We start from the raw sequence: 17,830 nt of genomic DNA on the forward strand, positions 1-17,830 counted from the left end.
CTATCAGACCCTGGATGGGCCAGGTGAAGGCACGCAGACATACTCCCCAATTGTACCAAAGCATTCAGTTGTTTGTTAGACAAACAGTCTGCTTATGCCGTCCGGCTTCATGGCTAAATGGTTAGCGTGCTGGCCTTTGGTCACAGGGGTCCCGGGTTTGATTCCCGGCAGGGTCGGGAATTTTAACCACCATTGGTTAATTCCGCTGCCACAAGGGCTGGGACATGTCCTGGGACACTCCCGGCACTAAAAGCCATACGCCATTTCATTTTTTTCTGCTTATGCCTTCAAATGTGTCTGAAGGCTGTCTTCCTACCTTGTACATCATTATTACCACTGAACAAGTGGCCACGCAGTTTAGGTCACGTAGCTGTCAGCTTGCTTTCAGGAGATAGTGGGTTTGAACCCCACTTTCGGTAGCTCTGAATGTGGTTTTCCGTTGTTTCCCATTTTCACACCAGGCTAATGCTTTCATAAACACCCCAATTCATAATTAAGAGGCAGTGGATGCTACTGAATCACTTTGAAGGTTAATGCACACTTCATGCCACCAGATGGTGTCATGGAAAAAATGGGGGAACTTGATGGGTAATTTGTAGCAGCATTTATGGCCTTATTATTTACTGTAATGAAGATATGTATATATTTATATTCTTGTAATTTCTTTATAATGTTTTCATTTTATGATAGTTTTTCTGAAGTAAATACTGCTTCTTTTTTTCCCCCTCATATTCCCAACCGTAAATGAAGGTTAAACTTTTTTGTCCCAACAGCTAATGATAAGAACTTAAGAAGAATCATCATGGATATGGAAAAGGCTCTACTTCGTATCCCTCCAGATCAGCATGGCGGAGATTTTCCTCTGAATTTTATACCATGTCCTGTGTCAGATCCAGACACAATGAAAACATCTGAAACTACAGGTCACACACTAAAGCATGCTGTGCCTCTCACTACTGAATCTTTTGCACGGACATTGGCTTCGGTGCCTGCCCTGGCACTTAGGGTGGACTCCAGTCTTCTTTCAAATTTCGACAATCGCAGTGGCAAGACATCTGTGTCCCTTGGAGCAGCTGTCCATTCAGATAACAGTGCTGTAGTATTCCAGAAGCAATTAGAAGAAAGTTGCATGAAGTTGGAAACCATGTGCCAAGAGATGGAGACCAACAATACCGAACTTCGTAATCAGAGGGACAAACTTGAGGAGTAAGTTATTAAAACATGACTTTATATCTTACTAGGTGTTGAACCCATCCTTGACGGACAGTTATTTTATATATGCAGGATTACATTTTTGTTGACCATTTATTGACCATTCTACACATAATTCAATTAGGTCAGATTACAACAGAAAGATACATTTACAGGGTGCTCAAAAAATGTGAACTGGGTATATCAGTGGCCATGCTGATAAATGATTTAAAAGAAATAATTCAGTATCTCAACCATTGTTATAGATATGGATACCCATAGGGAACCTGAAATATTTGTCTCGAATGAGTAAATTTATAATACCGATATAATGGGTCCATTATTGGACATTATACATTTTTCAGCTAACTCATTCCTTGTCGCCAGTGTTTTGCCCCAGTGTGCTAAGTTCGGCTCATCATTTGGTATATAGCACACCTATCAGGACACATGGCTAGTGCATAACATGGAGGCTACTACTAAAATATTTTCATTCCTCCCCTGAATGGGGAGGTAGGTCTCCTAGACGGTAACGCTGTCTCCCAGGCCGGGAGATTTGTGACGGTGAAGGAGATGCTCGGAGAAGGTGACGGGGTTGGCAGTGATGGCTTATACTAAGAACTGTCCCGGCATTTGCCTTAGTGCAGGAGAATGGAAAATCATTCTCAGGACAGCTGACGGTTGGGACCAGGCGAATGCAGAGGCGTAGAGCCGCGGTCAACCCTCCTCTGCTCGGTTAGCTGGTCGGAGTGCAGAGCTGTTGGACCACGGACCAGCCATGGCCACTTGTGGGCCAAGACCCACTCTGCATCCACCGACCCCGTAGAGGGTACTGCGTAGTGTACTTGAAGCCACCGGCAGTGCCAATGCAGTATGAGAAACTTTGTCTCATTTTCAAAATTTGATGCCTGCCTGGTCATCAGATGATATAGATGTTGATTCCCATAGGGAACCTGGAATATTTGTCCGGAATGAGTAAATTTATAATACCAATATAATTGGTCCATTATTGGACTTTATAACTTTTTCAACTAGCAACCAGATATGAGTTAGCTGGAAAATGTATAATGTCCAATAATGGACCAATTACATTGGTATCTCACACCGTTATGAATTTATCAGCTGCTGAAGTTAGTCAATCAGATCACTTTTGCCGGTGAATTCAAATGGGCTTTGCGCGGCACTGTTGCTAAATTTGTACGTGGTTTAAGACCAGCATGAGAGTACCAGTTGAAGAATGAAACTTTGCCAGGGGAGGGGTTTGAATACAGACTTCAGAGTTGACTGGATCGCGCCAAAGCATCTACGCAACAGTGACAATGGCTGAAACCAACGGTGTGTTTGTGTCTGAATCTGATTTCTCGGGATGGCTCTCGAGCTGCTCTTTCTTTTTTTTTTTTTTTGCCATTTTGCTTTACGTTGCACTGGCACAGATAGGTCTTATGGCGACGATGGGCCTAGGAATGGTAAGGAAGCAGCCGTGGCCTTAATTAAGGTACAGCCCCAGCATTTGCCTGGTGTGAAAATGGGAAACCACGGAAAACCACATTCAGGGCTGCCGACAGTGGGATTCGAACCCACTATCTCCCGGATGCAACGAGCCGCTCTTAAGTCACGAGCGGAATTAGTAACGGTGCCAGAGAAAGCCCAGTCGAATTCGTCTGCAAAGCAATCTGATTGCCTAACTTCAGCAGCTGATATAATTTATAATGATGCAAGAGATCATATTATTTCTTTCACATTATTTTATCAGCATGACCAACCCTCTAAAACTCATATACCCGGTTCACATTTCCAACCACCCTATATGCTCATCTATGGTTCTTACCTAGTATTTATGATTGCTACAGTAATTAGCTCATGTTGTCTTTCAAGTAGCTAGTAATATTTTCATTTGATGACCACAGAACACTTCTGAATATTAAATCTACTGTAACTGTGAAAAGAATTTCAGAAATGTGTATTTGTTAATATTTGGGAGGATTCTGTACCAAATACAATATAGTAATATTAAAAATGAAGTTAGCACATCTTGTTATCTTTGAATTGAGGCTTTCATCTCTGCCCTCCTTCCTTTTCACACTGCAAAATTCCAGTTTTAAACCTAAACATTAAATATTCTTAAAAAATGACAGGCAGATGTATAAAACCTTTAAAGTGTTGCCAGGATGATCACTATAGCAGCTAGTTATCAGCTCTTATGTCAACTTCACACAACTGACACTGATGTATTGGAAAAGAGATATACAGTGAAATATCCGTACGATTACCAATACAACGATCACCTCTGTAACGATAAAATATTCAAGTCCTGGCATTAATTCCATTAATTCAATAAAATCAACTCCATTAACGGAGATGGGGACACTTCTTTATGTGCGGGGCTTGCACTTTCTCCATCTGCCGTCCACGAATTGTAGCAACAATTTTTGGAAAATAAATAAATAATAATAATAATGTTAAAATTCACCCTGATTTAAACTTTTGATAATGCTGAATCTTTCTATTAACGAGCTTGATAGCTGCAGTCGCTTAAGTGTGGGCAGTATCCAGTATTCGGGAGATAGTGGGTTTGAACCCCACTCTCGGTAGCCATGTAGATGGTTTACTGTGGCTACCCATTTTCACACCAGGCAAATGCGGGGGCTGTACCTTAAGGCCACGGCCACTTCCTTCCCACTCCTAGCCCATTCCTGTTCTATCGTCACCATAAGACCTATCTGCGCCGGTGCGACGTAAAGAAACATGTAAAAAAAAGTTCTATTACAATTGCTTTCTCAGACACCACGGACATGATTTCCTCCCGGTATTACGAGAACATAAAACGCGAGTCAGGAAAGTATGTCACCATCATTAGAAAAGCAGGAATAACTCCCTTAATATCTGCCCTATCAAAAAGAGTAAAATGACTCTAGTTTTTCCCGTTACCCACCTTGAAGTGACGTGCACAAGAAGTCCCATGGGACTTGGACTAAAAGTCCAATTTTTTGTAATCATCTGCGTTACATCTGCCTCCATAGCGTAACGGTTAGTGTTAATAGCTACCATCCTCGGGGGGGGGGGGCTGGTTTCGATTCCCGGTACTGCGAGGAATGTAAAAATGGTAGGAGGACTGGTATGTGGTTGAAATAGTACACGCAGCTCACCTCTTGGAGGTGTGCCTGAAAAGAGTTGCACCACCTCGGTATGAGGTAGCGAGTTTTTGAATTTGTGTAATTATCGGTTTTTCGATAAATACATACATATTATAATAATATTTGTGATATACGTCATCTTCAGTACGGAACCAAAATGAGGATAGTTACTTGTAACTGAAATACATACATGGCATAAAGAAACGGAAATAACATAAACGTTTGTTATATAAAATCTTTTGATAGACCTAATGTTAACAAAAATATTTGAGAATAATCTTCTTATAAATGCCAACACCATGTGACTACCATGACATTGTATGCACCTGATAACACAATCCTAAGTGAGTAAATTCCAAATACATAGTTTGGTTGAAATAAGTCCAGCAGTTATCCAGTTTAGGAATATACAAACAGATAGATAACCAGATGGACTGACACCAAAGGGAAAAGTTCTACATCATGTTTCCTTGGTGTTCTGTAATATTAGGTGGGGTTAATTTTCAAGCTAAGGAAAATGTTATGCATCCTCTGATTTTCTCCTGTTATGTATCCTTCAGATAACTGTAGGTCTGCGAGGGTGTCAGTCACTTACTGCAGAGCATGAAGTCCATAGAAAATAGTAATTTTCTTTGTCATATGAAGAGTGGAATCTATAAACTTGACCATATTAATGGTCTATATTGGTCCATATCGACTCTTCCAGTGATAAACTTATTGCATTGGAAAAGCAGGAGATAAAGAATCTGCCTTGTCAGTACGATTAATTTATGTTTTTCTCTCGTTTAAGGCCATTAGAGACCATGTCAAGTAACTATAACACATTTCTGGAAGCGATTTTTGCAGCCTCCTCAAAAACACTTCTGAAAAAAGGTGCTCGTTCTAAATGGGAATATCCTAAGATGAAGCGAATCTACGAGAGACCGCCCCAAGGAAGAAAATTAACAATTTACATTTACAACCAAAAAAGGAATTGAACATTTTACATTTTAACACAATTTAAGAAAACAAAAGAAAAGGGAACTGCCTCTTAACAAACATGATGTGACTCGCCGCAAGTGCTAAGTCATTTTAAGTAAAATTTGACGACTGAGAGAAAAGCGGATAAGCTCCGGCATTAAAGAGAAATTAAACTGAACACTACATTTGAAGATTACTACCAGAAAAATGAAAAAACAAAGTGCTTACCTTATAGGGGGGGCCAAGAGACCCATCACCTGGAGAAGGCAACCTCTCCCTTTGGTGGTCAAACAATCAAGATGGCTTGGATGCGCTCGGCTCTCGCCAAGAACTCCTCTGCCGGAAATGGTGAAATCATGAAACAAACAATGAGCTCCCCATATTTCTCGCGTTTGCCTATTGCAAATAGTCTTATTGTGGCCAGTGAGGGCCGAGAAAAACAACGCTTACAAAATACCTCGTGTAGCATTGAGAAATTTCCAAACTGATGCAGCCGGAAATCCCTCGAAGCATCCTACCTGATCTGGCACGTGTGCCACTGTATGTCCCACAAGTTTTTCATCTTACCTTTAACGTTCCTAAGACCAAATAACATTTTTTCACAATAATTAAATAATTTTGAATTAATGTCACAACCAAATAATACTAGATATCTTAACACACAGAAAATATTTAAAAAACAACCAATAAATAAACACATGAACATACAAAATTCCCCACAGGTTTTCAAAGTTCAAACAAATATTGTACAATCACTACAGATTGATTGATTTATTGAGAATGGAAGCCTATTGATTCGATGAGCATGGTCACTACAGTGTTAATTAAGGTACAATTCCAGCATTTGTTAGGTGTGAAAATGAAAAAAGCATGGAGAACAGTCTTCGGATCTGCCGGCATGACAGTGGGATTCCATCCCTTGAATGCAAGCTCATAGCTATGTGACCCAATCCATGCTACAAACATGCCCATCAATGAATAAAGAAACTAATGATATATTATGAAAATTATCGTTACATAAAATTTAATATTTTGTTGAATTGAATGAGAATACCTAAATAAATTTAAGATCTTCCAGTTTTTGTTCATTTTCTTCCTTAAATGATCACACACTATTTTTTATTCATTGATATGGTGAATTAGGGTACAATACTTCTTTAAATTGTAAGGAAAAACAAAAGATGGTGTTATATTGTTTTATTCCTTGAACTGACCTCACTCATGAAGGGAATGGATGATTTTCCTGAAACATGTATGATAAAATAAATAATTTTCTACCATTATAAGGTGTATTGACAAGGTGGATTCAACATAAATAACTATTTTAAATAGTTTAGTTCACACGACCATTAACATGAAACCAGGCCTCATCCAAAAAGACCACAAACCTACTACGCTGGCGTAGCAGGGGGAGAGGTGATACTCCCACGTGGCGTGTCCCAGGTGGCGGATAGGGGGGTCCTAACCGGCTTGCCGGCGGACTTGAGGGAAATAAAATACCTCTCGCGGACCAAACACCCAACCCCCTGCGGGTGGGGGACGCAGACAAATACACCCACGGTATCCCCTGCCTGTCGTAAGGGGCGACCAAAGGATGATTGTCTTGGAACATGAAACTACTTGTGATTAGTACCACCACGCGGAGAATACCATGGGTCGCTTTTACTTGCGCGTAGTACCACTATATTAGGTACCGAATAGGTTTGTGATTAGTAGCACACAGGAGCACCATGTGGTCGGCTTTTGCAGTACCTGTGATTATTACCACCATATGAGCAGGACTATGGGATGATAGCTACCATGGTTCTGCCTTGCCTATGATTAGTACCCACTATATGAGGAACACCACGGGATAGGGGAAGGTCCCTGTGGTTAGTACTCTTACGTGATGAACACCATAGGTTTGCGTTGCCCATAAATGGCGCCGCAAAGTGAGAAAAACCATAGGTCTGTATTATATGTCGCATTTCATAACCTCTGAGTAGTACCATAATGTGTGTAATACCGCGAGTCTCTGCTACTTTTGATTCGTACTGCATTTTGACATATACCATGGTTCTACTTTCCTAGCGATAATTACCTTTATGAGGAGATGATAACTTGGATTTTAGACTCCCTTTAGACTGCAAGCATCATCGATTCAGTGTAATGCTCTAGCAGCAGTCCCTTGGTCAGTAATCCCATTGTTTTCCGTCAGTTCCTGTGAATGTAACGCATTGCGGGTCGCATCCACTGATTGTTTTAAATTCATGTCCATCCATTCATTCTTCGTCTCATTTCGTATCATTAGGGGCCGATGACCTCGATGTTAGGCCGCTTTAAACACCATGCATCATCATCATCCAAAAAGAACACAAGCTGTGGGTTGAATAAACGATCATTCAATGATGCAAGATACCACTCGCAATATCTCACTTGTGGCTGGATCAGCAGGTTTTAAACGATGGGCCCATGTAAACTTGTACGGTTTGATGTCTAACAGCTTTGTAGCTCTGTGCGAAGAAGAAACCGAAACCCCTACTTGTGTTTATTTAGCGAGTGATTTATTCTGTGACTGTTCAAGATTCGCATTGGTATCATCTACCTTTTCCTCTGTTAAAACTGCTCGTGTGTGCACATGTGTTTTATTGAGCACTGAGCCAGTAGTTTCAAATTACAATTACGTGAATGTGTGCTCTTGAAGGTGGCACTTTAGCAGGAAATTGCTGAACAAATGCATCGCATACCCATTGAGCCGACTCGTACTTAAAATTACTTTTCCGTACAAAAATATGGTTTTGCAATGATAACTGTCTCGCCATGTTAACGGCTGAGATTCAGATTGGCAAGGTCAAGAACTATGCGCGCGTCTCCCATACAGCTGCTTAGTGTTATAGCAGAAAAAACGTTTCTGCCATTGGGCCCTTGGTGTTGTGAAGTTGCTGCAATGAATTAATTGCATTATTTGCATGCACTCTTATCTGACTTAAAATCAAAACATGCCTCAGAAATAAAAGTGAAAGTCTTTTAAATATACTCAATGAATTATGATGACAAATTTGAAATCCTTGTTCTTTAAAAGACCTTTAGCCATGATTCCGTCTTCACCTTTCCTTTCAGAAATATTCTCTAAATGCACCACTAGGCATTCCCAGTCTTTGACAACTGCATGCAAAGCATTTAATTTGCTTGCTGCCCATCTAACTTGGTGTAAGTACTCCAATTTAGATATTACATATTCCAGCAACACCAGCGTTAAATAGCTTCAGAGTTCGCAGGCTTTGATGTCTGATGCTACATTACCAATTTTCCATAAACACACATGAATAAAAACAACCATATTTAAAAACTGCAAACCTTTCAATACCAAGAGGCTGTAATTAAATTAAAAGTTTAAATATTGTTTGGTGAAAATACAAGAATTGATAAACATGTCATTCCGTATGTTCTAAATGCAAAGAATGAATTCCATGGGAATTTATCAGCACTGCTTTGACGGCAATAGTTGAAGAACGGCTAGTCACGGGAAGGAATGCGGTAATGTAGTTATTTGTTGAAATATTTAACGTAGTAGTTCTCTGCATTTCTCGACAACTCTGGTCTGATCTTTGTACTCGGCTACCGATAGCTGGTCATCCATAATGGAACTCGATGTGTTTCGATATGTCCACATGAAATGTTACTTGTTTGACGGGTTTCAACAATATCTCCCATAACCGTTAGGCAGCTCCCACGCAGAACTGAAACGTCCAGTTCCAAGGTACGAAGAGCAATTTCAGAATTCAAGACTCTGCCAAGAGCACTGAAAATGTTTATTGCACATATTAGAATATATGAGCTACAGAAAAAAGGAAAAAAAGAGTGAAACACCACACGACTTGTTACTTTGTAAAGTGATGGGAATGTACATGTACATTTCAAAAAATAAATTTTCAAAACCGAATTTGAAAATTAAGGCGCCAGGTAAAAATTTTGAGGCGCCATGGCGACTGGGCGCTCGGTATCTTTCGACCCCTGCCAATAACGGACCAACTATATGGCTATTATGACTTGATTTGTCACTTATTTATTCCTTTCTATTACTTACATTGATGAAACTAAACAACAAGTTCCAAGACAGCACTAGTTATAACTAGGGGGCGGATTTCTATGACAAGTCATATTTTTTCCCTTAACATTATATCTTATAGTCTTGTATTTTCAACACGTTTCCAAGCATGATAATCAAAATTAAACAGGTTTTATTGGGCATATAAATGCATATTCAAGCTTTCTTAAGTTTTATGGCATATTTTGAACAAAATAACATTATAACGGCATATTTTGGTAATTTTCGTTTGAATTTTGTTTTATAAAAATCGGAATAAGCTCTAGAAATTCTTTTTCAGGATAGACTGGAATATACTACTGAAGAACCATTCTAAAGTAGTGTATGGCATGTTTCTAACAGGTAGGAGCTATTGTTTGCTAGCTGGGTCAATTTCTGGAAACCGGGCTATTGTTTACATGGAAGCAGAGGTAATTCTGCAGTTATTTGTCATTCTTATCTCTCTCCTTCGCCCTTCCCTCTTCCACCTTCAACACACTGAATGACCTTGGTCATTAGGGAGCTTCAGTCATTCAGTTCCTTTCAATATGCCTAAAACGAAAGTCTTAATTTGTGGGAAGTTGCGAAGTTTTGTTCACGAGTTCGGTGAAAACATATTCAGTACGGATGGAGTGATATTATATTATTCTGTAAATTGTGAGAGGTAAAAAGTTACTGCCAAAAACGCTTCTCTGTGCAACAACACTGTAATACTGTAAAACATAAGAATTGTGTAACTAGATATTCTGCACTTGAAAATAGGCAACGTCTGCTATTTGAAACCCCAACATCAAGTTCACAGTGTTCACAATCTTCACAAGATCTCTGCAAGATAATGGTTTACTCTAATATTCCTTTAAAGAAACTTAACAGCCGAAGTTTCAGACAATTTCTTGATAAATATACAAAGCATCCTGTTCCCAATGAATCTACTCTCAGAATGGACTATCTGCCCCCTTGTTATGAAGAGATGTTGGATATAATAAAGCGTGGCGTGGAAGACAGTAAGATATGGGTTTCAATAGATGAGACCACAGATGTGGATGGAAGATATGTAGCAAATGTGATCGTTGGCACGTGAAGGAAGACCGGTCTCGAGATACATTCCTCCTGACATGTTAAGTGCTAGAGAAGACAAACCATTCCACCATTGCAGTTCTCTTTGACAATTCCATGAATCTGTTGTGGCCAAATGGGTCAAAGAGAGAGCACATTTTTCTATTTGTAACTGATGCTGTTCCGTATATGGTGAAGGCAGCCAAGGGACTTAAAATGCTACACCCGAAAATGATACATGTGACATGTCTTGCACATGCCTTGCATAGGGTAGCTGAAGAAGTTAGAAGTAACTACCCTGAAGTTGATAAATTAATATCGAACTGTAAGAAATTGTTTGTCAAAGCTCCACTTCGTGTTCAGAAATTTTAAGAAGCACCTTCACTACCCCTACCTCCCAAGCTAGTTATAACGTGATGGGGGGGCTTGGCTGGATGCCGCAGTGTACTATTGCAACAACTTAGATGTCATGGAGAAGATCGTGAAGTCTTTTGATCCTGCAGAATCGTCCTCCATAAAAACCACTCAAGATTTATTTTCAAGCACTACATTAAAAGCGGACCTGGCTTACATAAAGTCCAATTTTAATTCTTTATCTGGAGCAGTCATGCAACTGGAAGTTTCAGGTGCAGAACTAAGCTTGATGTTGTAAAGTGCACTGAACAGGAATTAAAGCATGCGAAAGGAACAATAGCATCTAGGGTGTGTAGAAAATTAGAAAATGTACTGGAAAAAAATAGCGGGATAATGGAGACTAGATCAGGTATGAAAGTTTCATTCAAATAGCATATGTTTTGTGTATAAATTAAAACTGATTGAATACTGAACAGTGAAAGTAACTGTAGTGTTTGTCTTCCACAGAGTCCGTCCTTGCCTAGGAGTATGCAGTGTAACCTTAACGAGTTCATGAAATATTCATCATTTTAGTTGATTTTGGGTTAAAGATTACAAGGAATTAAAACTTTTTTAACCCTAAATTAATTGCAGCCTGTAGCAATCGTAATTAATGTGTTTCTGTGTAATGTAGATGCTATTCATTAAGTCATATTTTTATGTTTTTTAGGTCATAAATGCATACATATTTCATACATTTTTAGGTCATAGAAATCCGCCCCCTAGTTATAACCATGGAAAACATTATTGTTTTGGTTGTAAAATTGCATCTTAGTAAGTAGTGTATGTTATAGAAATGTATATTTGTGAATATTGGAAACTAAAAAGTGTGTCAGATCTTAATTTTACATAGGTATTGTGAACACTTTTCCAGAGAATTAAAACTAAAAAATCAAGAACTTGATGCTTGGCTGGCTAAAGAACGGGATTACATGCAGACAATATCCACTTTACGTACAAACCTTGAGAGCTCTGGACGTGCGATGGCTGAACTTACAAGTCTGACTGCTCAGCTCCGTGAAGAAAACAAGGTAAATATGAATAGTTGGGATTTTACAGTCTTTTATTATTTTCTTTCTTACTAATTACAGAAATGGTGACATTGTCCAAAAAGCTGGAATAAAGAGATCCATAATGAGGTTGTTATACTATTAAAACTCCCACACACCGCAGTATGTGAGTACTGCCTTCATCAGAAGCAAGAAGCAGCTGATATAATAAAACAAATAGAATGTACAGTCAGATGTTATTATTTTAGATGCTATGTCTTCTTCCTGCTTGTGGCACTACTGTGACATTTGATTTGTCACTTATTTATTCCTTTCTATTACTTCCATTGATCAAACTAAATAACAAGTTCCAAGGCAGCACTAGTTATAACCATGGAGAACATTATTGCTTTACTTGTAAAATTGCATCTTTCTGCTTGTGGCACTACTGTGACATTTGATTTGTCACTTATTTATTCCTTTCTATTACTTATATTGATCAAACTAAATAACAAGTTCCAAGACAGCTCATTGTTATTGTTGTTTGAAAAGCAGTGAATAAGAGTTAAATAATTTTTCTCATCTTCTGTATTGTGTAAAGTGTTTTAGAAAACATTCTTAAGTTGAGCGTGATCTAAAATATACCTAATACAGCTTACTGATGATATCTAGTGTTAAGTGATGTGAAAATGCCAGGACACTGTTTTGTTCTTAGCTGCAAATCGGGTCATAACAAGGAGAAACAGGAAAAGTGACATTTCCTTTTACTACCAAAAGATTAAGAATATGTTTTTTAAGTGATCAAAAATCTATACCATATCAAAATTCGCTTGTAACCAAAAGAACCAACCCATAATTAGTGTCACATGTGGATTAGGCTGCGGAAATGAACATGTGCTGGATATAATTCCAAAACTTATATTTTGCTACATAAGATGTCTGTTTTTCTTTCAAAACAAACAACTGAAGAAGGAAGTTCAAGCCAATAAATGCTCTAAAGCAACCCAAAAGCTCTCCAAGTTTTCCATTTTACTGCTTATTATCACCCAAGAGTGTGTACCGTGGTGACTCTGCAGACTCTTTGATTATCTGTCAGTTACCTCATAAACTTGTACATTTCATTTACATATGTGGGATTATTGTAATGTTATAATGCCATACGATAAATACATAAATATGGGAAAGCCGGGCTGAGTGGCTCAGGCAGTTGAGCGCTGGCCTTCTGACCCCGACTTGGCAGGTTCTATCCTAGCTCAGTCCAGTGGTATTTGAAGGTGCCTCGTGTCAGTAGATTTACTTCCACATAAAAGAACTCCTGTGGTACAAAATTCCGGCACCTCGGTGTCTCCAAAATCCTTCAGAAGTAGTTAGTGGAATGTAAAAAACTATAAATTTATTGTTAAATTTTATAAGATAAGGAGTAAAAATATATCAATAAATTATGCATGCATGTTCTTAGCACATTTTATGTGCTTGCTGGTAGGATGATAAGCCCTGCCCTAGTTTAAAAGCAAGTTTTTATTATGTTGTGACTCTGTGGTGACCATGATCATTAAGGCATCAAAGCTTTAATCATAGTGTCCGTATTCTGGGAAGTCAGGGGGAAAAAAATTTGGTCAGTGAAATAGACAAAAATCTGGAAAGTCAGGGAAATCTTCCCCAATGGTGGATTTGAGGGAATATTTTCAGGCTCTAGTCTGTTGTAACCCAGGCTGTTGTAGCATTTCTTTTTCAAGTATTTTTCACAAGAAGTGCGTAACAATTCTACAATTTTTGTTGTGCCCTAGTGTCATTTCTTTCAACCATTTTTATGTTATTCTTTTTTATTTCAGTTCTAGGATGCTTTCTTGAAACTCATGACAATGGTTAACAAGCAGTGTACATTTAATAAACGTCAGCTAGACAGTAAAGTGTTTCCTGAACTGAGTGGTTGGTTGAACATATTGGTAAATTATGCAACTTGAGCATATTGTAAAGTGTGTTGTAAATCATTCACACTTAGTAATATGGTCAAACAAGCAGTCACTTCATGCTAAAGCACCTACTCATATAAAATACATGAAAGCTAAGTCTTCCCAGCCAACAATGTCTTTCTTTGCAAAGACTAGCACTACATCCACAGGTACAAAGGAATTAGCAGTGCCAGGAACATGTCAAAGGAGTTTAAAGACGTGCAGTGTGAATAAAGATGTTTTATCGGCTGAAGCCATATGGGCTCTCCAGGTTGTCACTGGAAAGATGTTCTCAACTCTTGTGATGAAACCTCCGCAGCATTCAAAACAATGTTCCCAAACAGGAAAATTGCTCAAAACGTTACTATGGGCAAGACTTCCTATGTTACAAATAATGGATTAGCCTCATATATTAAAGAAAATTTGCAAAATGACTTAAAACAGTGCTCTGACTATGTTTGTTTTGATGAATCATTAGACAGATTTGTCCAAAGAGGACAAATGGACTTGTGCGTATGGTTTAGGGATGTAAATCTTCAAAAGTTGCAACAAGGTATTGGAATAGTGTATTTTTAGGCAGGGCAACTGTGGATCACTTATTAGATGGATTTATACATGGACTGTCCTTACCTTTAGGCAATATTTTGCAAGTCTCAATGGATGGGCCGAATGTTAACCTCAGTCTTATTTAAAAACTTGAAAATAAGGTGGTGTGATGGCCTTGGGCTGTTTTTCCTGATTTGGGCTCGGACCATTAGTTCTGGTTGATGGCCCAATGAATGCAGGTGTTTACTGTGGCAAAATTTTGGAATCGGACCTTTTCTCTATGAACATGATAATGCTCCTGTCCACAAAGTAAGGACTATTGCGTTGTGGTTCGAAGAAAATCAGGTTAGATGTGCTGGACTGGTCTGCTCAAAGCCCCACCTGAACCCCATCGAACATCTTTGGGATGAACTGGAGCGTTGGCTACGTGCCAGGTCAATTCCCTCAGCAACCTGGCAACAACTATTCACCATGCTTCAGGAAGAACGGACACTAATTCCACCTTCAGTGCATCAGAACTTTATTGAAAGCCTTCCGCAAAGATTAAACTTAGTAATAGTAGGAGTAGGAAAAGGAAGTCTTACACATTGTTAGTTACATGGCTGGCATCTTTAGAACGAACAAGAAGGGGTATCCGGGGAATTTTGTTCACATAGTGTAACTTCATTTCATTAGCACAGGTAGGCTTACATATATTTCTGTCAGTCAGTTTGTTGCTGAAGTTGCTTTCACTGGGAACTGCAAATTATTTACTTTTGTCTTATGTTATTCATTTTTGATAAAGAAACTCTGTCGTGAGTTGATTCGAGGATAAATTGTGACAAAGACATAAACTCCAAGGAAACAAGGACATTTTAATGTATTTATTGACCATGCAAGTGGCTGCATGGTTTGGGTTGCATAGGTGTCAGCTTACATTCAGGAGATAGTGGGTTCAAATCCCATTGTCGGCAGCCCTGAAGATGGTTTACTGTGGTTTCCCATTTTCACACCAGGCAAATGCTGGGGCTGTACCTTATGTAAAGCTGCTTCTTTCCCACTCATAGCCTTTTCCTATCCCTTCGTCGCCATAAGACTTATCTGTGTTGCTGCGATGTAAAGCAAATTGTTAAAAATACTATTAAAAAAAACATGTATTTACTTAAATGCGCTGTAACCGACAACTTCACATCTCATTTATTACTTATATTTGTAATTAGCTGTCAGCGATTCTAGTACCCCATAACAGTAGGAAAACACAAAACAACCTGTCGGCACTTTCTCTACTAGTAATCATGCTTATAATGTTCATAGAAAGGAAAACTTCACTTTGATGATTGTTTATTATTATTTCCCCCATAAGGACAAAGTATTACAAAAAAAAAATGTCTTTGAAAGTCATTGGTAAAAATTAATAAAATATCTTGGATAGAAAAATTTGAAAGGTCTGAAATAAATAAGGAAATACAAAATGACAGAAATATAAGGATGTCAAATGCTATAGAAATGCAGACGTGCAAACTCTCCCAATTTAAGAGGGAGACTCACGATTTTTCATCCTTCCTCTTACTTTCCTTATCGCGGAGACTGATCACCCAAGCAAATTCAGTATTCTTATATTGCTTAAATAGTTCCACACTTTACCCCTGTTCTATCGATACGGTAGCTGAAAAAAATTGATCTTTGATGGGCATTAATAGGTGTTTTTAAATATAACAGATATTAAAAACTCTCTAAGGCGATGCGTACAATTTTAGCGGCTCCTTATAGGAATACAAAGAGTGGGACAATTTAAAAATTTACATTACATTTAAATTTACGAAATTTATAAATAATAAAAGCCCCAGCATTTGCCTGGTGTGAAAATGGGAAACCACGGAAAACCATCTTCAGGGCTGCTGACAGTGGGATTCGAACCCACTATCTCCCAGATGCAAGCTCACAGCTCCGTGCTCCTAACCACACAGCCAACTCGCCCGGTATCGTCTCATTAGTACCTAATAGCATTCTTCTTCTTTTTCTACCGCTTTTCCCACACCTGTGGGGTCGCGGGTGCAAACTGTGTCGCACATGGCGATTTGGTCCTGTTTTACGGCCGGATGCCCTTCCTGACGCCAACTCTATATGGAGGGATGTAACCATAATTGCGTGTTTCTGTGGTGGTTGGTAGTGTGTTGATATGGAGAGGAACTCTTGGGACAAACACAAACCCAGTCCCCGAGCCAGAAGAATTAATTAGAGACGATTAAAATCCCTGACCCGGCCGGGAATCGAAACCAGGACCCTCTGAACCGAAGGCCTCAACGCTGACCATTCAGCCAATGAGCCAGACAATAATGTGCACTAATAATAATGATGTTATTGGCGTTACGTGCCACTAACTACTTTTACCGTTTTCGGAGACGCTGAGGTGCCGGAATTTAGTAATGCACTAGATCTTTTATGTGTCAGTAGATCTACCGACACGAGGCTGGCGTATTTGAGAACCTTCAAATACCACCAGACTGAACCAGGACAACTTGGAATCAGAAGGACAACAGTCTGAACTACTCAGCCCGGCACACCTTATTAGTGCAATTGCATCAATGTACTTGAAGATATGTGCAAATCATGCTGTAAGAAAGTGAATGGAAACAGATTTGATCATAGATCGGTCTATAACAGGCTGGCTATTTTAAAGCTTTGTAAATTGATATGCCAGTGTTTCTTTTTTCTTTTACAATAAAATAAAGGACCTAATAGGTCTAATTAATCAGTAGTATTGTTATTTCTATGTGCTTTTAATTATTTTAATTATCTCCTGTCTATTATTCCCGTTTCGGGCACTGTTTTACATTAATGCATTGCGGTAGTGTAGTGACGTAAGATGGCAGCAACCCCACGCTTCCGGCTTCGGAATAGTGCTGCTCATTGCCAGTCTAGATCTACAGGGTGGCGCACGAAATGTCATACACTGGAAATTGTTTATAGAAAATGTAATATACAACATATTGAATACAAGATGGCGTTACACCATTCACTGACATGTGCATGGTTAGTCCGTGTGCAGGACATGTTCAATATGTCCACCTTATCGGTGTTACAACAGCTTTGAGATGAACCTGCATGTTCGCGATCACTCTACGACACAAGTCCTCACTCAACCCTCGGAAGAAAGTCACAGTGGCCGCTTGCAATTGCTGTACATTTTCTAGTTTATGGCGGTAGATTGTCTCCTTCAAATATCCCCACAGGAAGAAGTCGCAGGGATTGAGATCGGGGCTATGCGGTGGCCAGATTGAGCCGCTCTGAAAACGCTCGGGATATTGATGAGACATCACAGGGGGCCCGAAATGTTCATTCAGGAAGTCCAGAACATTTGTCGTTTTGTATGGAAACACGTCAAGGTTAGACTGCAGTATTCTCTGAATTGACGAACGAGAGATGCCCAGCTGAACACATGCATTTCTGGTGGATTTGGAGGGGCTCCGAGCCATAGCCGCTCTCACAGCAGCAACATTCTTCTCCAGCGAGCGGACCGGCTTGAGGCGGGGCCATTTTCTCTCCAGTATGTTGCCTTCTGTT

At 39.3% G+C, this 17,830-nt stretch overlaps 1 protein-coding gene across 3 annotated transcripts in view; it reads left to right on the top strand.

Moving 5' to 3' along the window:
- Window positions 1–17,830, top strand: part of LOC136883523 (myosin-11) — an 88,747-nt gene that overhangs the window by 18,918 nt on the left and 51,999 nt on the right. For 2 of the 3 annotated variants that reach the window (XM_067155887.2, XM_067155888.2), the window contains exons 2-3: window positions 774–1,206; window positions 11,654–11,831. In XM_067155887.2, coding sequence (XP_067011988.2) covers window positions 774–1,206; window positions 11,654–11,831 — 611 coding nt within the window. The remainder of the gene's footprint in view (window positions 1–773; window positions 1,207–11,653; window positions 11,832–17,830) is intronic. The other variant, XM_067155889.2, reaches the window with a different exon arrangement.

Source organism: Anabrus simplex, chromosome 11 (genome assembly GCF_040414725.1).
Source record: "Anabrus simplex isolate iqAnaSimp1 chromosome 11, ASM4041472v1, whole genome shotgun sequence".
Taxonomy (NCBI): Eukaryota; Metazoa; Arthropoda; class Insecta; order Orthoptera; family Tettigoniidae; genus Anabrus; species Anabrus simplex.